This window comes from Barbatula barbatula, assembly GCF_947034865.1.
Source record: "Barbatula barbatula genome assembly, chromosome: 21".
In the NCBI taxonomy this organism is placed as follows: Eukaryota; Metazoa; Chordata; class Actinopteri; order Cypriniformes; family Nemacheilidae; genus Barbatula; species Barbatula barbatula.
In genome coordinates this window covers 7901043-7923337 of record NC_136784.1, presented here as the reverse complement: position 1 = coordinate 7923337, position 22295 = coordinate 7901043, and the positions used below count along the sequence as shown (strand labels likewise).

The 22295-nt window shown below is 38.0% G+C and overlaps 2 protein-coding genes across 4 annotated transcripts; both read left to right on the top strand.

Annotated features, from left to right (window-relative positions):
• The first annotated feature begins 313 nt into the window (after positions 1 to 313).
• ankib1a (ankyrin repeat and IBR domain containing 1a) lies at positions 314 to 19253 on the top strand. 3 transcript variants are annotated; one of them, XM_079484047.1, is made up of 21 exons: positions 314 to 714; positions 2700 to 2971; positions 5794 to 6094; positions 6182 to 6364; positions 7194 to 7311; positions 7902 to 8107; positions 8298 to 8386; positions 8968 to 9112; positions 9374 to 9534; positions 9941 to 10029; positions 10157 to 10287; positions 13987 to 14121; positions 14345 to 14431; positions 14509 to 14575; positions 14747 to 14892; positions 14988 to 15166; positions 15248 to 15299; positions 15475 to 15549; positions 15922 to 16039; positions 16135 to 16178; positions 16504 to 19253. In XM_079484047.1, exons 2-21 carry the CDS (start codon positions 2784 to 2786, stop codon positions 17227 to 17229), a joined length of 3240 nt encoding a protein of 1079 aa, XP_079340173.1. In that variant the 5' UTR covers positions 314 to 714; positions 2700 to 2783; the 3' UTR covers positions 17230 to 19253. The 3 variants fall into 3 exon arrangements, with proteins under 3 accessions (XP_079340173.1, XP_079340174.1, XP_079340172.1); XM_079484046.1 differs by having other exon boundaries at positions 482 to 714; positions 14726 to 14892; positions 16504 to 19247; XM_079484048.1 differs by lacking the exon at positions 15475 to 15549 and having other exon boundaries at positions 16504 to 19247.
• A 75-nt stretch (positions 19254 to 19328) lies between these two features.
• On the top strand, positions 19329 to 22167 carry gatad1 (GATA zinc finger domain containing 1). Its single transcript, XM_079484136.1, has 5 exons — positions 19329 to 19830; positions 19937 to 20059; positions 20143 to 20202; positions 20291 to 20474; positions 21815 to 22167. The coding sequence occupies exons 1-5, from the start codon at positions 19651 to 19653 to the stop codon at positions 21982 to 21984; spliced, it is 717 nt and encodes a 238-aa protein (XP_079340262.1). The 5' UTR covers positions 19329 to 19650; the 3' UTR covers positions 21985 to 22167.
• Positions 22168 to 22295: the final 128 nt, after the last annotated feature.

Sequence of the window (22295 nt, the reverse complement as noted above, 5' to 3'; positions counted from 1 at the left end):
GTGTTACAAAACTGACAATGCAAGAAGAAAAGGTGAACAGCTATGTTGTTTTGGGTCGAGTCAAATCTCTCACCTTTAGTGAGGCTATATGGTAAATCATCTAATCAGCCAAGAATCTTGTTTTCTGTTCTCATTTTATTTAAAGCTGAGTGAGTTTTTCATAAATGCTAAACGTTTCATATAAAGACATCATCAAATAGCCCTGCATTTCAAATAACACTGATTTACATTTATTAAAAATCCACTTATACTAAGATCCCCGAAAGAAATGAGCTAGAAACTTAGAAATAGCGTCAATTGGACTCTATAAAATGTTCCAATAGGTGGCGCAAATATGCCAATTATGTCCATCGTTACTGGACATTCGCATTATATAGCCAAACGCACACTTTTAGAGTTAAACAGCAGAGTCAATGCGTATCTCATCCTGCTCGGTAGATGACGGTAAAGCGCTCCTGAGCTCGTCACGACATCTGCCGTTAACACAACGAAGGAGAAGCGGATTATTGTCCTATGAAATGAGAGCATGACCATCACAATCAGCCACGAGCACCACCCTTAAACCAGTACACTTCTTTATTATTGCTCTGTACACAATATCTGACATGTTAGAAGCTCTTCTGTCTAAAACAATGACGATCTAACCTGCTGAGTCGCTTGGTTGGGTCATTTGATGTCTCATCGCTTAATGGATGCGTCCATATCAGTGATGAGGTACGTGTGCGTTGTTTTGATTTTGTACATTTTGTTTTTAATTTACATGAGTGGTAGTAAGCAAAAAAGTAATGATTTATTAGCATTTATTTGTTGGTAAATTGCTATCATGCGAACATGTTCAACATTTGTGAGGAAGACGGGTGATCATCTGTAAACCCTGTAATTTGATGTATGGACAACTATATATACATATAATTATTTTGTGGTGGTGCTTTTTAAAACAATGTACTTTATATGTGTACCTTGGATACCACTGATAATAGATTGCGACCTGTGCGATTTGTTTCAGTGTCATGTTTGCATTGTTGTGATCTGTCCACTTTTTCCTGTCATGATGTTTGGAGAAACGTCTCTTGAAAACAAATGAGCAATTTACAATGTCAATATACAGATACATATCTAATATCATTTTACTTTATGTTTTAGTCAGTACATTGGTACAAGACTTTTGAAGGCTTCATTCTGAAATATCTTGACTTGGTTACATCTGAGTTTCTGTGTAAGGTTTGTCTTTATGTGGGAAAAAATATTGTGGTCATCATTTCCATGCTGAAAAAACAATAGATACCCAATAGAAACAAACAAAGAAATTCCAATGGTATCCATTAAAATACTATAATGCACCATAGGCATTTTCCATTAAAATTCAAAATCTTCTTTTGTATCATTCAGAAGAAAGAAACCCATAGGTGTTTGGTATTACATAAAGAACGCTGAGTAAATGCTAGATGAATTAAAATTGATTTTAACCCAGAGCTGATTTTTACTCTCCTAAAGACATTGTTAAAAGAGAAAAAATGGCAGTTGAGGATCGCGTTTTTACACAAAGCCTCCATTGTTTGAAAGTAGCCCACTGCCTGTTAAATGAATGCAAATGAAGTTATTCCATTAATAGACACACAATATATCCGATGGTTGAGCTGTAATGTGCGGGAACCTTGTGGAACAGAAATGCTTTCCTCCCTTTTGTATGACAAAAAGTGCTGCTCTTATTTCATCTGTGTTCTCAGTCATCCCACCTGAACATTTGAACCGTTCAGCTTCAGTCAAGCCTCGAGAGAATTTGTGGTGGTCAAAACGTGTTTCGTGTTTCTGATATATCTCCCTAGGCTGTCGTTGTGAATGAGTTGTAATTAGATGTGAAACAGACCAGACTGAATGTCCTTAAAACGGGTCGAGGGCCCAGCATCCACTCATAGGCCATCCCTTAGTCCCATAAATTCACCTGTAGAGGCTTTCTGTTCTCTGCCCTTTGAAAGGAGATTTATTAGAGCATAACATGATGGATACTACATTCTTCTTTCTCCTTAAACAGCAGCTTTGGGTTCAGCTCTGGCCAGTATGACCCAAAAAATATATTTTCCTTTGTTATAACATTTAGCTTTGTTATGTAAATCAGCTATATAAAACTACATAAAGTCCATATGTGTGGCTGATGTGTGTTTATACAAATATGTTTTGCTGTTAGGTGATTTGTTTAAATATAAATTTAGGTATTTGAAGGGAAAAATGTCTATATTAACTGTTAAAACATTAAAGACAAAGTCATTCAGATGTTTCATTAAGAAATTGGCCTCTGCTTTGTGTGCTTTGTTTTCCATGATTGTTTTTAGTTACTATGTGAATTATTTCTGAAAAAGATGTTGAAACCACTGGTTAAGGTCATTGTTTATACTTATTTTTTACTGTTCAATTTCATGTGATTTTAAAAAGCAGGGTTATATGATCAGACAAGTCTATGCAAGATTATTTGCTCTATGCAAATGAGTGTGTTCAGCACTAGTAAGACAGACAGTTTTTGTGTTACATTACATTAGGGATTTGTTTGACAGTTTAAAGGCTTTAAACAAATCTGAATGTAACAAAGAGATAAGAGAGCTAAAGAGCTTGTAAGTCAGGCTTTGGGTTGGAGTAAATACACAAACAAAAATAACTGACTTCAACTGAGAAATAAGTTACCTTTTTATGTGTTTACGTTGCAGTATGCGGCTGGTTCACTTTCACGCAGGTTGAACACTAAAAAAGTGAATGTGGGGCCCTCTGCGGCTCACTCTAAAGCACCCGTCATGGGGAACACGGCCACAAAGTTCCGCAAAGCACTTATCAATGGAGACGAAAGTCTGGCATGGCAGCTCTATGAGAGTAACCCCCAATTTAAAGAGGCGCTTGACCCCAACGCATCTTATGGGGAGCCCTATCAACACAACACAGCCCTGCACTACGCCTCGCGCCATGCTATGACACGCCTCATCAGGTAAGAGTCTGCGAATGAATGGTCACTTGAATAAAAGCGTTAGGTTATTTACCCTAAAATTTGCCATTAAAGAAAATCCAGTGTTTATCTCACTTCAAGAACATAAACTTGGAATAACCTTCATGTTTTGGTTATGCCCATACCAGACAGGATTCTAAGCAAATATGCATGGTATGGTAGGCTCACAAGGAGCCCATGCTATTTTTTATATTATACAAGGTTTTCGCAAGGCAAAATTTCACAGCATTTGGTATTTCAGTCAAGACCACTTTAGAGCCACGTTTAACCTGATGTAGTGCATGCACCCCTCTGAGAAAATGGCTTATAATTACACGTAAAGACAGCTGGCTACTGAGGACTTGCTGTTTCTCCTCACTTTTCACTTCTTTTTTTCCCTTTGCGTTGGCTGAGAAGGGTAGGCTTCTGCGAGCAGACCTCTCATCACCTCCTGGTGTCTCTTACCCTTGTTGATCCGTGAGATCGATTACTTGATTATGCTAAATCGGATTTTATCGATAAGGCAGCTTATTTTGGCCAAAACCTCATACCCAGAGAAACCCAAAGAAACTATAAACAAGTAAAGGGATGGGTTTATCTATAAAGACCTGCTGTGGCGCAGTCTGTTGGAGCGGTTGTTCAGAAAACACAGGAATACGTGGATAGACTATGATCAGTACAGCAAGGATCATGAGTTTGATTTAAGTTGAATGCAACTTTGTAGTTGGCTTGGCTATATAAGTGTCTGTTTTTAAAGCATTTTTTGCATAAGCATAGTTTTCCATAGTCGAGAAGTGAATTTTCACATCTATATCGAAATTGTCACATCAATAACAGCCCATATTTCTCAAAAATTAGCAAAATAATATTTAAAATGTAGTAATTATTTTCTATAAAGAGCCATCCCTTCTCCATTTGTTGGGTTTTATTGCTTCTGGTTTGTAAATTTTAAGGGGAACTCTGGCAACAAATATTACCCTCAAGTCGTTCAAGAAGCCTTGGACATCCTTTCTTCTTCGCAATATGCAAATTAAGATGACTCCCACTCATAGACAGCAACTGACTTTCAAAGCACAAAACGTCAGTTGTATTGCTATATATGGGCGGGAGTCAAAACTAAATAAAAACAAAAATCTTAATTTGCATTGCTAAGATGAACGTATGTCCTAGGCTTGTCGAACATCTTGAGGGTAAGTCGTTGCAGAATTGTCATGCTTCGACTGATGTTTGGACTCTATCCTTAGGGATTTTCTAAAATATGAACAGACGGTTCAGTATATTCGTCCTTTGGATGAAACGTTAAGCCGAGGTCCTGACTCCATGTGGTCATGTGGGTTAAAGATCCCATTGCACTTGTTGTAAAGCGTAGGGGTGTAACCCCGATGTCCTGGCCAGATTCCCTCCACTGGCCCTTGTCAATCATGGCCTTCTTATAATCTCCACCCTCTGAATTGTCTCTATCTCTCTCTCAACTAGCCGTTGTGTGGTAAGCGCACTGGTGCCGTAGTACTGTGGCTGCCGTAGCATCAACCATGTAGATGCTGCACACTGGTGGTGGTTGAGGAGAGACACCCCTCATACGATTGTAAAGCACTTTGCGTGTAGAGCTATACACAATAAAGCTCTATATATATTCATTCAATCATTCATTCATTCATTCTGGTAATAAATAAATACATTCTGTGAGAATTTATATATCAAGTTTTGATTGAAAATGTCACATCCGTAATGCTGGAATTGCCGGTTTCTATTGTGTCACACCTGGCAAATGTATCCCCATATACCAGAGGTCCCCATAATAAAGGATTGAAATTGCCTATTCCCTATTGCCACATTAGTTATTTAAAAAAAATATTATGTAATTTCATAGCTTCACCACAATTATCCCAATATTGATATAATTGTCACAAAAAAAGTACTTTTCAGGTTTGTGTGGGCAGTTGCAGTGTGGGCGACATCTATTTCCTCTTTTCTTAACTTGTCAGATTTTTCCTAACATACATTGTGTTCTGTGTTTTCCCTTGTGTCATTTATTTGTTTAATGGCTAGAGCCACCCTAGCTACACAAGCTAATTTAATGTGGTTATGTATTTACAGGCTTTACCAGACCTTGGCATCCTGTTCCTAGAATTCAGATTCACTTTTTGTTTGCTTTAGATTCTTAGAAAAAAACTGCAAGGACATAGCCTTCTAGACTACACCCAGAATTTTGTGATGCTATACTGTATGTGTGCAGCTCAGGCATTTAGCCAAACATATTATACTCTTGATGTGGTTTATCAAGACTTCATATGACAGACAGTTTTTCTTTACTAAATTGTCACGTTACAGATCGCATGGATAACGTGTCTGTATCAGCTTCTTGGTGGTTGAACCAGTCTTTCTAGCCTCCCCGGTGCAGTTGGAGGTCTAGAGAACAGTTGGGGGAATCTGGGGAATTATAGCTGTTGTTTTCAGTTGCATTAACTGATAAACTGCCAGCGCCAGAAGCACAGACTTCCCGGAACAAAGCGCTTAGTAATTTCAACTTAATGGTTGAATGAAATCCCTAAAGTCACTCTTCTAGTTGAACATGTTATAAATTATTTGATGATCCTGCTATTTTATAAATTTTATTATTGAGCATTATTATCTCAAGCTGTCTATCTTGCGGGCACTTATTTACATTAGGAAGTGGTAGATGGAAGATGCATCATTCAAAATATTTAGTTTGGTCCTGAATCAGGACTACATGCACATTTCTTTTTTTACATTTTTTTTATTTTAGATACTTATAATTCTTTGCAGCTTTATCGTAAATCTCTAATTATTAAATTTTTCCCCAGGTCTTTCCTTTTCTCCAAAGATGGCAACCCCAACAAGTCCAACATTCACAATGAAACTGCGCTGCACCAGCTGTGCATGGGCCCACAAATCCTGCTGGGCGAGGGCACACTGCAGATGCGGATCAGCCGTCCCCAGGAGGATGAACAGAAGCGGGCTGAGTGCCTCAAGATGATCCTGCTGTGGACCGGAGCCAAGCTGGACCGGGGCGAATACGAGAGTGTCAACGTCAACGTCACGGATAACAAAAAATGCACCTGCTTGCATTACGCAGCGGCTGCTGGGATGATGAGTTGTGTTGAGGTTGGTAATAATAGACATATTTATACTTATAGATTTGACAGATGGTTTGGCGTAATGTCGTATAAATTTGATTTGCTGTTCCTGCAGTTGCTGCTAAAGAGTGATGCAGATTTATTCGTGGAGAATGACGACAGGGAAACGCCGTGTGACTCAGCAGAGAGACGACATCACAAGGAGCTGGCGCTCCGTCTGGAGTCTCAAATGGTTTTCTCTCAGGATGCTGGAGCCCAGGATGTAGAAGCAGAGTATGCGGCTCTTGACCATCGAGAGGTACAGCTGTGCTTTCCTAGTTTATAGAGATTATTAGGGTGTATACTGTACACACCAACACACACACTAATGTCTCTAACAAACTGCAGACTCCTGTTACATGCAATTGACTTCTCAGTCATCGAAAATGTACATCAGATGACTTCAGTAATATTGTTGCAGGGGTTGTTTTGTTAGCAGCCTTGTTTTCCACATTGTAATGGACTGTTTTTCTTAGCTGGGGCTAAGTATGATTATTAAATACTCTAAGTAGATTTTTCAAGTCCATGTATTTCATGTCCCTTTATTTATTGGTTATCAAAAAATTGATATTGCACAGTCAGCCTTTATTATGGGAAAATAAACCCATTCAGTTCTCCTTTAATGTACCACCTGACTGTACATAACACTTACATATTTCCATTGTGCAGGAAGTTTACATACAGAAATGTACAGCCTTGCAGACAAAGAACATTTCTTGTCTACTTCTTTGTTACACAACATATTAACAACTTTTATTCAACATTTAGTGTGTGCATACAGTTTATTTATTAGTTATAGCTGTATTCTGAGAAGGTTAATACGTGTCACAGAAGTAATAATAATGCCATGCCAGACTCATGATTCCTTCATTTTGATGTTCTTGACATGGACTAAGCGATATATACATTTAAAAGGAAAAGCTTTATTAACTTTCAGTCCCATTTGTTAACGTTCTTTCTCTCTCCCAAACCTCCCCTCCCTTTCTGTCATCCCTCTCTCTGACACACACACACACTCTCTCTCTATCTTATCCAAACCTCTTTTCTGTCATCATTTATCTCCTCTTTTTCTTTCTTTCTCTCTCTAGCCATATGAGGGACTAAAACTGCAGGATTTGCGGCGACTGAAAGACATGTTGATTGTGGAGACAGCAGATATGTTGCAGGCTCCGCTCTTCACAGCTGAGGCGCTCCTACGAGCTCATGGTACGAATTTACTGTAGATCCCAGACAGCAGCTTCTTCTCTTTGATAGAAAATTCTTAAAAGTACTTTGGAATTTCCATCGGTATAGTGTATTTCCTTATGTTTTCAACATGGTTGTTCCACTGAAATGCAAATACCTTGGTTATCTCAATTACCATGTTATTATTATCATAGCCCATCACTATACAATGGTATAATGGCACATTAACAATTAATATATATTTTAAAGCACCCTTGCTATTTGCCGTCAAATCCATTTAATCATTAATATTGCCAAACTGGCCAATAACCAAGCACAAACTATAACATTCTGCACTACTCTTTACTAAAGTATCTGGCACTTCTATCGTGCTCATGAATTTAAACAGGACTGGTGGTTAAATAATGACACATGATGTTTCCAAAAACTCAATCTTTCTTTAAACAGAGAGAGCTTTATTTTTTGTCACTTTAACATTACAAACAATACATTTTTAACACAAAAAAGGAAATAAGTTCAAACTGATCTTATTCAAAGTGCGTAATGTGAGAAAGAATTGTTGAAGAAAGTTTTGCTGTTGGTTGTTTTAGATATTCTGTTCTGCTCAACAGACTGGGACCGAGAGAAACTTTTGGAAGACTGGATGTCTAATGCAGAGGACTGTTGCCAGCGCTCAGGTGTTCAGATGCCGACTCCACCTCCAAGTGGCTACAACGCCTGGGATACACTGCCTTCACCTAAAATTCCCAGAACAACCCGCTCGTCCATCACGTCCCCTGATGAGATCAGCCTTTCTCCTGCTGATGACCTTGTCCTGGTTAGATTCACTTTCTTAAATTATTGACAATAGTATTTCAAAACATTTATTTTTAAGTAATTTATTCACAGTTTCTTTTCTGCTGGGGCTATAGAAATGTGCCACATTTCTTCACTGCATTGAACAAATTAAAATATTTTTACACAATCATGTTTCAAATGACACAATCATGTTTCTCATGTCCATGCAGTGTGGGATTTGCATGTGCACCATATCTGTGTTTGAGGACCCCGTTGACATGTCGTGTGGGCATGAGTTCTGCAGGGCATGCTGGGAAGGGTAAGCACTGCAGGTCTGATTATACGGATAGATAGTTGTGAGTTTGCATTAATGCATTGCAGGTACGCATTGATGAAGTAAAGAGTGGTTTTTCACTTTTTAAGACGGACCTGTTGTGAGCAACAAAATATTCTTCTTTTGATAATGATCATATATTCATTTTCCCCCTTTTTCTGAACACGTTTTTGCAAATAATCTTTTGCTACAAAGCCAATGTTGTTGTGAAGAATTTTGTCGCTGGTTGATGCTTAGAACTCTTTAATTCCTGTGGAGAAAATAAATGTCGAAAATACATCAGAAACAAGTCTGTTGCACTCTTGCAGGGTTTAAGCCTATTCCCAGACTCATTTACGGTATATGTGAGAGGTGTCTTGATGGAAAACAACTTGCACTGAGATATTATAAAATATATCAGTGCGGTTGTTTTGTCTCAAGATGCATATCTGTAATGTTTTTTGTAAAGTATTTTTTTTAAATCAATTTTAACATCCTAATTTAACCAAGGCCTAGTCCTGCTTTAAACTAATCCCTGTCCAGGTAACCGCCCATCTTGATTTTAGAGCACTATTTATCTGTTTCAGGTTTTTCAATCTAAAGATCCAAGATGGAGAAGCACATAATATCTTCTGCCCTGCTTATGACTGCTTCCAGCTGGTTCCAGTCGAGGTCATTGAAAGCGTTGTCTCCAAAGAGATGGATGAACGCTATCTGCAGTTTGACATTAAGGTACAATTGGAGCTCACAAAGCACCGGAGGCCTTTACAGAGCTGTTATTTCTCCTCTCTTGTGATTGACTGTCTGGCACTGGCTTTGAATCCGAATACTGACAGCATAATGCTGCTGGTTTGGTTTTTGCGTGAGTGTTGCGTCTTGCAGTCTTATCAGAAAGATTTTGTTAACAAACATGGTCAGAATTCAAATGCTTAATTTTAGGCGAATAATAAATTAATGGTCGTTTGAAAAATGTTTCTGTTTTTCCATCTGCAGGCTTTTGTGGATAATAATCCTGCCATTCGCTGGTGCCCCGTGGCTAGATGTGAAAGAGCCGTACGATTGACTCGTCCAGGTCCTGGGGCTTCTGATTCGCTAAGCTTCTCCTTGCTCAAAGCCCCTGCTGTCGACTGTGGGAAAGGCCATCTCTTCTGCTGGTATGTTGAAAAGCTGGTTACCTGGTCTGTGTACTTCATGTAAAAAATTTGATGATTTCATTTAGTTTGAGGACTTTAGTTTGAAGTTCAGCGCCTGTATGTGTGACTTTTGGTTCTCAATAATGTTTTACTCTGAAGAAAAATGAAACCAATGCTTTCATTTGATATTTAACCATTGGACACATAGAGCGATTCAAAAATAAATTTCTTGTGTATGCATTGGTTTTGATGGCACGGCATCCAGCCGTAGATGCTAATATGGCACGTCAACTGCTACAGTGCATAATCCTGTACACTTTCACCTCTTCAGATATTCACTGTAGACATTCGGTCATCCGGCTAGTGTTGGAAAGTATGTGACGCCATCAAAGCACCAATCATCTTTATCTCTCCATTTCCTTCTCAGGGAGTGTCTTGGTGATGCTCATGAGCCCTGTGACTGTGATACATGGAAGATGTGGCTGCAGAAGGTCTCTGAAATGAGGCCAGAAGAATGTAGGTCTTTACAAACGCTTTTTAAAATTCAATATATATTCCAGCTGCATCGTTGTTTTTCTCACCCTGCATTAAATCAAACTACTTCACCACAGATGATGGTTTAATGCATGAGCTCTCTGTACAGTGGCTGGTGTGAGTGAAGCCTATGAAGATGCTGCCAACTGCTTGTGGTTACTCACCAACTCTAAGCCTTGTGCCAACTGCAAGTCCCCCATCCAGAAAAACGAAGGCTGTAATCATATGCAGTGTGCAAAGGTCAGTAAATAATCCACGACGTGGGCAAAACGTCAGTCTGTGATCCAAATGTCAACCTGGTGACTGCAAACTAGAATTAAATATTAATTACAAGTTAAGTTATTTTCAGTGGAGACTGTGTATGTATAGAAGCATCATAAACTCACATTTTATTAAATGTTATATACAGATGTGCTTAAATTCATTGGTCCCCGCCACAAAAAAAAAACAAAGAATGCACAATATTCTCTGAAATAACTTGAAACTGACAAAAGGAATTGCCATTCACCATTGTTTATTCCATATTTAATAGAAATCAGACTTCGCTTTAGATTTGTTCAACATAATATTGTAAATCATAAAACAAATAAAAATGTCATTGGCAAAAATTATGGGACCCCTAACCTAATATTTTGTTGCACAACCTTTAGAGGCAAACTCAATTAGACTTCTGCACCTGTTAACAGGTAGTGTAGCCCACTCTTCCTGAGCAAACTGCTCCAGCTGTCTCAGGTTTGAAGGGTGCCTTTTCCAGACTGCAAGTCTCAGCTCTTTCCATAGATGCTCGATAGGATTCAGATCAGGACTCATAGAAGGCCACTTTATATTAGTCCAATGTTTTGTTCTTATCCATTCTTGTGTGTTTTTTGTCATTATCCTGTTGGAGGACCCATGACCTGCGACATGGTTTCTGATGCAGGGCAGAAAGTTTTGCTCCAGAATGCCTTGATAGTCTTCAATAGATTCAAGGCACCCTGTGCCATATGCAGCAAAGCAACCCCAAAACATAACCAAGCCTCCTCCATGTTTCACTGTAGGTATGGTGTTTAATGGAGTTTTGACTCATCTGTCCAAAGGACAATTTCCCAGAAAGATTGTGGCTTGTCAATATAAATTTTAGCTAATTCCGTTCAGGCTTTATGTTTTTCTTTCAAAAGTAGAGTCCTCCTGGGTCTTCTTCCATGGATCCCAGTTTTGCTCAAAAAGCGCCGGCTGGTGCGATCAGAAACTGACGTACCTTCACCTTGTAGTTCAGCTTGTATCCGTTTGGCAGTTATCCTTGGTTCTTTTTCTACCATTCGCACTATCCTTCTGATCAATCTGAGGTTGATTTTCCTCTTGCGGCTGCGCCCGGGGAGGTTGGCTACAATTCCATGGACCTTAAACGTTTTAATAATATTTGCAACGGTTGTCACAGGAACATCAAACTGCTTGGAGGTGATCTTGTAGCCTTTACCTTTACAATGCTTGTCTATTATTTTCTTTCGGAGCTCCTCAGACAACTCTATCCTTTGCTTTCTCTCGTCCATGTTCAGTGTGGGGCGCACAATGATACCAAACAGCACTGTGACTACTTTTCTCCTTTTAAATAGGCTGAATGACTGATTACAAGATTGGATACATGTGTGATACTAATCGCAATTGAAATATCACTATAATCCAATTATGTATTATCTTTACTACGAACGTGTCCAGGCCATTTTAGAATATCTTTATAGAATAAGCAATAATTAATCTCTTTCCACAGCTTCTTTGCTTTATTCTATGGCATATGAAAGGCAAGCAAGTATACACGATACAATAGCTTTTAGTTTCATCACTCTTCAGGAGGAATGAAGCATTATTTCAATGAGCTGTAAGGGTACCAACAAATTTGAGCACGTCTGTATATTGGCCTTAAAACATTACTCTATTCTATATGTATTTTCTCTAAAGAAGCTTCGAAACCATATGCATTGTAAATTGTGGTTTTACTTATTAACTTATCAATTGAGTATCACATTTTCTTGAATATGAGGGAAGTGGGAACTCAACAGTAAGACATTTGCAGGGTTCTCTTTTTATGCATCAGAGGTTTAGCGTACTTGGCCAATCACAAGATCTGTATTCTAAAATCTCTTACAAATATCACATGAGTGTGTGTGTGTAAACCTGACACAAGATGTGTGTGATGCAAACAGGCTTGTTGACGTCAGAGGCAGGTGTTTAAACAAAGGGAATGTGGAGGCCTCAGCCTCACTGTTATTTTCTTAATGAAGGCTTAACTGTGACAGGCACAGGCAGGGGGAAGGGAAGCTGTTCGCATCAACAGCACATGGAGAAAAACAAGCGTGAAATTCACGGTTGGCCTGGACGGCTGTGTATATTGTGAAGTAAAACAATCGGCATGCTGTTGCTTAAATGGGTAGTTTGCATAATATGCAAAATCTGGAATTGGTCAGTACAAACCGATATGACTGACTGATTTGTGTGGAACACGAGGGGATCGTTTGAGAAGTGTTGAGGCGATTATTTCTGTATGACAGAAAATACTTTGCATTTGAAATGACTGACTTTATAGTTAAAGTCATGTGAACAATAATCGAATGTTGAATTTCTTTCATAGTTGAGTTTGAACTCTTAAACCACTCTTGACTTTTTCGAGTTATTGTTTTGGATTTACAATGCTTACTGTTATGGATTAGGTCAGTTTCTTAGGGGATGTTCTGTACAATGCTCTGTCTGATTTGAATTCAATAGCCAAACAATTCCAAAACAGCACATTTTAACCACAGCACTTTCAACATGTTGCCACATTACAATGTGTCATTAGATGTTTGTGTGAAATTGGAATCAATAACTTCCCTTTTAGCGAAAAAGACTTGTGCTTAGATCCGAACTATGGTTGCTTGAGAAAGTAAACGTCTTGACTGCTTAGTAACATCACTCAGAAAAATGTGTTGCCGTTTTTTGTGTTCCAACAAGTGGAAATGATTTAGACTCATAAACTTCAGAACAGCAGCTCCTGGCCAAAACAGATTTATTTAATGCGGTTGGTAAACGCGTCCATGATTCTCTCTATGGGGCTGTTAAAATCAAAACATGCTCTAAATCAACTTTAAAGCGCCTTAATGCTTATGCATTTGAGGTTTGTGGCTAGAAAGTACATTCAAGCATATTCAAATAATTGATTTTGTCTGTGGACGAAATGCAGCTTGTTCTGTGACACAGTTGAACATCTGTTGAAAGAATTAAAAGAACCCGTCAAATTTATTGACAGTATTTTCTATTTACCATTAATTAGTAATATACTATATAAATATACTTGTGACAAGCATTTCTCTTTAATAAGTTATTTTTTATTTGCAGGAAATCTAAATGGGATTAACCAGTCAAAAATAGTAAAAAAACGACGCAATGTTTGCAGATCTTGAGTACTGCCAAGAAAACAAACCATATTCATGTTTAAACAACAATAGTAATGTTTTACATGTAGTTGCGGCGCAACAATCCCATTAGAACAAGCCATGTTTCGTGTCCAAAACGAAAAGCTACTGCTTTTCGTTTTGTTTACAGAATTAATTCTGTAATTAATTTTGCTTATTGAACTATTTATATAGAAAAATGTGAATGCTGTAATACCATATAGAATTGATCAGGGATTTGGGTTAATCCTGTAAGGTTTAATTCAGATTTACATTGACAGATGGTTCTGAATAATAAACTTGTTTTTAAAAGTAACGTGCAACCATTTGATTTGCAAATTAATTTGCCATTTTCATCTGAGAAATTAGTTGGTTATTTAAATGAAGAATGAACTATTGTTTAGAAGGTCATGGCTTGCCAAAAGCTCTGGCTTTGTTCCATTATTGTGCTCGATCGATCTCATCTTATCACAAGCACAGACGTTAATGTTAAATCATCCTGACAAGTTCTGTCTTGCTTTTCTCTTCTCTGCAGTGCAAGTATGACTTCTGCTGGATTTGTCTGGAGGAATGGAAGAAACACAGCTCTTCTACTGGAGGATATTATCGCTGCACGCGGTACGAAGTCATCCAGCAGGTGGAGGAACAGACAAAGGAAATTACAGTGGAGGTATTCAAGTCCTCAAATACAGAACCACATTTGTTTATATGCAGTTTTGAAATGAAATCAGAAATGCTTCAGAAATGGGTGTACAAACATGCAAAGAATGTTTTCTTTGGTCTTTCTTTCCTATATTTTTAATGCACAAAAGAAACCCAGTTTTGTTGTGACTTTGTGTGGCTCTGAATTAATCTGAACTATAATGTCTGTCTTGCTGTATATGCCCCTGCAGACAGAGAAAAAGCACAAGAGTTTTCAGGAACTCGACCGTTTCATGCATTACTACACAAGATACAAGAACCACGAACACAGTTATCAGGTCGGAACATTTGTAATGAATGTTACTGGAGTGTTCCAGCGAAGTGATTGAATCATTAATTATTTATTTTAAACCAGTTAGAAGGACGGCTCCTTAAAACAGCCAAGGAGAAGATGGAACAATTGAGCAAAGCTTTTAATGGAAGTGAGTGCAAACCAAGCATGTTATACTTATCACTGTATTATCAACATATACTGCATTGTGTTGTTTTTTTGAAGATATAAGCATTGTACTTATTTATTAATCATTGACATACATTTACAAAAAATGTTTTTTTAATTCCACTTATCTAAGATTCCAAATTTTCCTTTCAAGGGGAAGGAGCCCCACCTGACACCACCTTTATTGAGGATGGTGTTCACGAACTTCTGAAAACCCGACGCATCCTTAAGTGCTCTTATCCATACAGCTTCTTCTTGGAGCCCAAAAGCACAAAAAAAGAAATCTTTGAACTTATGCAGGTAAGAAGTTCTACAATTTGTCTCTAAAAAAACTGTGCGTTTTGTTTGTGTCCCTCTAAATAATTTCTTGCATGTGTTTTTGCTTTAACACACAGATTGATTTAGAGATGGTGACTGAGGACCTTGCTCAGAAGGTGAACAGGCCTTACCTCCGCACTCCTCGCCATAAGATTATTAGCGCTACGTTTTTGGTCCAGCAGAAGAGACGAGAGTTCTTGGCTTCTGTGGCTAGAGGTGTTGCTCCAAATGATTCTCCTGAAGCTCAACGCGGAAGGTAAAAGAAATGGAGCATCACTTCCATATTCACCTTAAACTTCACTTCAAATATAGCATTGGAACATTTCCTATTTTACAGTTTTGCTGGTGGGAGTTGGGACTGGGAGTATCTGGGATTTGCCTCACCCGAGGTATCAGCACATCAGCATTTCAGATTTAAACTAACCTCTCCTATTAAGGTTGCTTTTGCAAAGGTTACATAGCCACTCAGGGTTAGACTGTTGACTCTCTGCGATGTCCATGTTAGAATGTAAGAGAGCTTTGTTGCTGTAAAGTACTAGCAGTCATCTCATTCTGTGTCCAAAGATGGTGAGGAATCACCCAGTACAGGGATGGAATGCACAGCGTGAGATCAATTACAATGCAGGAGGCCAGCCACAGGTACCAAATGATGAAAACCAAACTTCCTTTCCAATTTGGCCTAGTATGCATTTATAATCATTCTAATGTCCCATACATTTATTCTGCAGTTCCCCTGCCATATGCTTTGTTAGTAAAATTGAGTGCAATCTAGCGTTTCAAGGTTGGTCCTATCCTGGAAAAATCCAGATTACTCACTTAAATGGTCAATTAAACCAGAAATCACAATTCTCCACAGGGCCAATATACTTTCTGACTATATAGTATTTTTACTTCTTTCTTGTAATGCACAGTTTCATCTGTATTCTTTTGAGAGTCAGATCATTTGTTAAGGGTTACATTGATTTCTTTGATACATTTTTGTAATTTAACTGGTTGTGCTGGTTTCTGCAGGAGTACTCGGAGTTCCAAGACAGACGGAGACACAGGCCGCGGCGTAGAGGAGATCTGCTCAGACTGCACAGCCTCCGCAGTAATACCCCCGAACCCCATGAACCCAATGATGCTTTAGGTACAACTGCTAGATACTCATCACATGTTAATGATTTAAAATAAAAAAATATTTACAGCGGTGCTTAATTAAATATGCCAAATCTGTGTCCTCAGAAATACACAACGGAGGCAGTTCGCAAAGGCATGGAATCTCCACGGTAAATACAGCTTTGCAGATTGTAACCTTTATGCAAGATTAATATGCGTCCGGCTGAGTTTTGGCGCCACACGCTGGTCAAAGTGCAAACTGCCGTAAATTTATATAAATTATTCATAAATATTTGTTTTGGTATGTATTCATTGAACGAATAGCTGCGGAGAGACCATTTGAATTTTTACTTAAGCAGAATTTCTAGATTTAATGAGGCCATTTTCACTTTCACTCCAGACTTCTCACACACAGCAAGCACACCCTTAAGCTTTAACCAATGATCAAACGACATCCATATAGAATTTGACTTTAATTCCGGTTTTGTCCCGCAGGCACTTGAGTCTCTCGATGAGGATGACCCCAATATTCTGTTGGCGATTCAGCTGTCCCTGCAGGAGTCCGGGCTGGCCTTGGACTCTGCGCCTCAGGATATACCCGGCAACGGCGCCTCTGTCGGTGCCATCGGTTCTTCTCTGCCCTCCAGACTTGATTCTGCCCCCCATACTTTGGATCCTCCACGAGCTTCCATGAGCAGTTCAGAGCTCCTAGAGCTGGGAGACAGCCTTATGAGACTGGGCAACATTTCCAGCCATTTTACACCCTTTAACACTAATTCCTACCCCGATGCCTTGGGTAACGCCTTCACCCCCAATGACCCAAACTGCCTGGATACTTCTACCGATGCCAACCTGCTTGGCAACATCATGGCCTGGTTTCATGATATGAACCCGCAGAGCATTGCGCTGATACCTTCAGCCACCTCGAATCCTGAGCCGCCTGGTTCTGGAGAGGGATGCGAACAACCTTCCAAACACCAGGAGGAAGATGAGGAGGTTGAGTTGGGGAGGTCTGAGCATCGTTCCCCACCCCTGACAAAAATGAGCGCTGTCTTGACAGCACAGCTTTTAGAACTAGAATGTGTGGATGATCCACAACCTCCTAAAGTAGAGCCAGACCCTGAAGATTTAGATACTAGAGTAGATCTCAATAACGTAATTCCCGATCCCCAGGAAAGCGACCTCTCCTCAGAGTGGGAGGAACAAGTGCACCTTGTGTGAGCAATGAATACAATGATGTTTACCAACTGAGTGCCCTTATTGTGCCAAAACACTAAATGGAAGCAAAAGGACAAACGTCTTGTGATGGGGTTTGTCTCTGTAGCACGCTCCACCATTGTATTTGTGGGAAGAATAAAGAAAATGTTGTTTAAATTAAAGTAAATATGATGACCGTGTGAAAAAGTGAATGTTTGGAAAATATTAAGTCAGGCCGAGGTCACTTTAAACATCCCTCAAAATCTTGCTTTTTTTAATCTAATGGTAATTCATAAATCTTTTAAAGTTTGACATTTTATAGAGTGAAGAGATGAATTTTTGATAGTTTCTGGGGAAAAATTTGTGTTTACAGAACACTTACAGAAGAAATTTTGTTATTGGTGAGTTTAATTCAAATACATCAGTCACGTTCTGGGCTCTTACATTGACTGTGAAACAGTGTGTGAAGTCAAGCCACCATTTTCTTAGCTGTTTTTTTATATTTTACTTTAAGACCTTATATTTGGTGGCAATTTGTGGATCTTTTTGAAGGCACTCATTTTCTCCAAATTTTTTAAATCATGCCATATTTAAGTTAATAGATGCAAATTGCACAACACATTTCATGTGAGGAGTGTTTCGGAAGATTTGAATCACACTCTTAAAAATAAAAGGGCTTCAAAAGGTTCTTCGATGCCACAGAAAAACCTTTTTTGTCTAAATGGTTCCGTAAGGTCCATTAACATCTGAAGAACCTTTCTATTTCACTAAAGGTTCTTTGTGGTGAAAAAAGGTTCTTCAGATTATGAAAAGGCAAGAAAGAGATGGTTCTTAGAAGAACCATTCAGTCACAGGTTTTTTATGGCATCGCTGTGAAGAACCTTTTAAACACCTAATTTGAAGAGTGAACTGTACTGCAGTACAACACTTTTTACAACTGAATTAACCTCGACCTTTTTTATGTAACTTGATGTGAATTTACACTCCTGGAAATGTGATGGCATTTATTACCTTTATTGTGATCTATTGTGACTACTACAAACTATACCTCTGATATCCTGTGTTGTATAGTTCATTGGGCTTATGAATACATTATAGATATGCATAAAGGCACTCCAAGGGTCTTTTAATGAAACACAGATATGTAACAATGGCAATGTTTATGAGTTAGTTTGTGCACCAAAAGTTCTTTAAGTTATTATTTGTATATTAACTTTGACAATAAAATACTACTGGTCTGCAGTTGTCATGCAGTATGCGTGCCCTAACTATTCCTACACCATAAAGCATTTCACAGATGCTGTTCATGTTGCTTGTCTTTGCTAAAGGCCAACATCTGTCGCTGATTACAGCAAATATTTTTTTTCTGTAATATTTTATCATTTTTAAGTAAAAAAGTATTTCACCTGGAGTATTTTTAAGAAGAGCAGTACTAAGTACTGTAATGTTTTTGAAGCCTGTAATGATACTGATACAAAAATTTTGGAAAGGCGAAGGGTCTATTATTTTATTTGTATCTATGATCAGCAGTGTGCCTTTTTGTACTGTTTCTTTATGCATTCCTTGATTATGGTTACGTTTGCGATATCAACTGAGGTCTGCAAAATTCATGCCAGAAAGTATGCATTCCTTTTTTTCCCTCTAAAGAGTATTTCGTTTTATTCATCAGACCCGTGTCTTGTACACTAAAAGGTTGCGATGGTCTTAAGAGTGTCACTAATAGAGTATATTCATAGAGTAAAGAAAAGGGGAAAATAATTGGGTTGTTTTATTTAGCACATTTAGCTTGGCTTTTTTTCCTGATAAATTTACACTGTAATTTACAGCCAATTTTTACATCTTAAGATCAATGTTGTGTGTGTGTGTGTGTGTGTGTGTGAAAATTGACTTTTCCTGCTACTGAAGTATTTATGGTGGTTGTATTTGTTATTTTTGAATTTTTTGAAACTTTACCATTGAACTAAAATTGTATTTTAAGTTTCCACAGACATACTTAATACATTCCCAATTTGTATGATGTGCATAGCCAATAAACAGAAACAATTGGTAAAGGATTGTCTCAAATTAAAAAGTGTTAAACTATTTTCCGTACATTTAAGATTTCAAGCAGTTGATTAAAAATGGAACATATGAATCTACACCCGGACAAATCAATTTAGCTTGTATTCGGAAAGGCAGACTTTTAATTTGAAATGAGTTCTACTACGTTATACACCCGGAAGTGATTTGCTTGCGAAAACATAGGTGCCTATCATTCATTGTTTTTTTAAAGGAATGATGCGTTTTCGAAATTACAATAAATGAATTGTAGTATTTTTACATAACTGTTGCTAACTGTAGACCTCGCAAACCGAGTCCTTGTAGAAAAGAGATACTTTGCTCTCTCGACTCCCGTTGTATACTTAATATACAACATTGCTGGCAGGCTTCTTGTGTTCGGCAAACATGCCTCTGGGTTTAAAACCATGTTGTGCTGTCTGCAAGACCAATTCTTCTTCTATGTGGAAAAAGGGAAGCCAGGGAGAAATTCTGTGCAACAACTGCACAGGTAAGAGTACAACTAGCGGAGCTTCCGGAGCGTCGGTTTCATCCGCCATACAGCAAAACAATGGTGGAGGAAAACAGGTTTGAATATTTCTTATATTTGAAAACGTGCAAAAGAAATAAAAATGCATTTTTATAGTAGATACTTTGTAAGGCGGCGTGATAATGTGTTTTATTTTTACGATAGTCCAAACAAGAAATCCACAGACGATCTGCTCGGTTACGGAGCACCAAATATAAAGCGCCAGCATCCGAGAAAAAAGTGTCAACCAAAGGAAAGGGTAGACGACACATTTTCAAATTGAAAAATGTAAGTTAGCATTACCTCCATATTTGTTACCCGTTGTAACGTGCTTTACATGCATTTATTCTTCAACCACTTGTATTTTGCAGCCTATCAAAGCACCAGATTCCGTGTCGACTATCATTACTTCAGAGTCCATGTTTTACAAGGTAACAAATAACCTTAACGTTTCCTACTCTTATATTGTTGTTCTTCTGACTTCCACCATATTTACCAATGTTTCTTTACTTTGGCCAGGGCGTCTACTATCAAATAGGAGATGTAATTAAAGTAATTGACGAGGAGGATGGTAAACCTTATTACGCTCAGATTCGTGGTTTCGTCCAGGACCAGTACTGCGAGAAAAGTGCTGCATTAACATGGCTGATCCCAACTCAAGCCAGTCCCCGTGATAGGTTCGATCCAAGCACATACATTGTTGGTGAGTTCACGTTCGTTTCTTGCTGACAGACAGGGGTGTAGAACTGATCTCGGGCCCTGTGCAAAGGGAATATGTGGGGCGCCTCCACGCTATATATCAAGTCAATTGTTAATTTATTTAAAGTACAGCACTGAATCTAATTTCTGTATAAATTGTATTTCAATATTAATGAATCACCTCAATATCCTCTTAAACATGAATTGACAGTTTAACTATATTTATACTGTGAATGAATGAAAAAGTCAAGTATGTCAAGAAACAATGGCTCCCCTCTTATATACATTTTTATTCAAAGTAAAAAGGCCTAAATACACTAGCACATTTTTTTTATTACTTTCATGTCTATTGACCTTTTTAACTTTAGCGTGTTATTATTAGGGATACAATAAATATTTTAGAAGAACTCGCTCAACTTCGTACATATTCAAAGTTTACCTCAATACGCAGATGTAATCAAAAAGCGCGAGATGTTTGTCCCTTCATGCGCTCCGTAGTCCGTAGTTTTGCATCGATGCGCAGCATAGGCGCAAAATTGTAAAATAAATAATATATAGATATAATTTCAGGAACTTCGAACCCCTCCCATGCAAAGGCCCTATGCACTCAGTCGCCCCCCCCCTCATTTGCGACGCCCCTGCTGACAGATGTTTTTTTTTTTTTTGCAAATACGTTTGGCGCTGTGGCACAATTGATAGCACGTTAACCAAAACTAGTCTTTAAAAGGAGAAATCCTTCACACGTTTAAAAACAAACAAAAATCAAAGGCAAAACAAAGCAGAGTGCTACTAAAATAAACAAACCAAACTACAATGCCATTGTGTTTTTGTCAACCTGGATAACTTGAGTCATGTGCACCACCATTGTCAAAGCCCTGATAGGAGCATGCATTATTTAACACCTGTTAAAGAATATGCTCTTGACAAAGGATGTTAAGTAACCCGAGCAAATATTTTCAGTCGAAGTAAATGCACTTTTTTATATTTATTGAATAAGACTGTGTTCAACTTGCTAACAAAGTCCTTGACTGGACATGTTAAAAGTTTGCCCAACTTGTCAAAAAGTGTTATCTGAACAAACTATTTTGTGTTAAACTAATTTGGTCTGAAATGTCCACACATACGTTGCAGTCTGTTCAATTCTGTGGTTAATATTTGTAACAAAATATAACTTTTTAGTGGTTGTTGATTTTATACAGTTGTTGTTGGTATTGAAAGTTATATTTCTCACATTTTTAACAAATTATGTTTGTTGATTGACTTGATATTTTTGTTGTGCATGCTTAGTTTTTTTCAGGGCTTAAGATAATTTTTTTACAACTAAAAATCACTTTTATTGTTTAGGTCCTGAAGAGGACTTGCCAAGAAAAATGGAATACCTGGAATTTGTATGTCATGCCCCGTCGGAATATTTTAAATCAAGGAGTTCCCCCTTTCCAACGATACCAGTTCGTCCAGAGAAAGGCTATATTTGGACTCATATTGGACCAACACCTGCTGTTGCTATTAAATAAACTGTAGGGTGACTGTAACCCTTCACATTACTTCACATCTATTCAGAGCCTTGATGAACTGATCTTTCTTTCATTGACAATATTCAATACTCACAATATTTAAAATACACAATAACCTGACAATTAAAACTTATGCAGCATAAAAGTTAAATGACCAGTAAAGATTGATTACATCTACTCACTAACTCGTTATATTATCTTTTTTATATAATATTTAAATATATATATTTTTTATTTCATCTCACATTTTACATCAGTGTGATTTGGGAATTTTAATCCCGATCATGTGGCCATGAAGCTCCAAAATGTAA

Bases quoted from the DNA above. Each gene is read 5' to 3' on its own strand.
- ankib1a (XM_079484046.1), top strand. From the start codon at position 2,784: ATGGGGAACACGGCCACAAAGTTCCGCAAAGCACTTATCAATGGAGAC. The intron at 2,972-5,793 runs GTAAGAGTCTGC...ATTTTTCCCCAG, and splicing joins GCTATGACACGCCTCATCAG to GTCTTTCCTTTTCTCCAAAG. The intron at 14,432-14,508 runs GTCGGAACATTT...ATTTTAAACCAG, and splicing joins ACCACGAACACAGTTATCAG to TTAGAAGGACGGCTCCTTAA.
- gatad1 (XM_079484136.1), top strand. From the start codon at position 19,651: ATGCCTCTGGGTTTAAAACCATGTTGTGCTGTCTGCAAGACCAATTCT. The intron at 19,831-19,936 runs GTTTGAATATTT...TTTTTACGATAG, and splicing joins ACAATGGTGGAGGAAAACAG to TCCAAACAAGAAATCCACAG. The intron at 20,475-21,814 runs GTGAGTTCACGT...TTTATTGTTTAG, and splicing joins TCCAAGCACATACATTGTTG to GTCCTGAAGAGGACTTGCCA.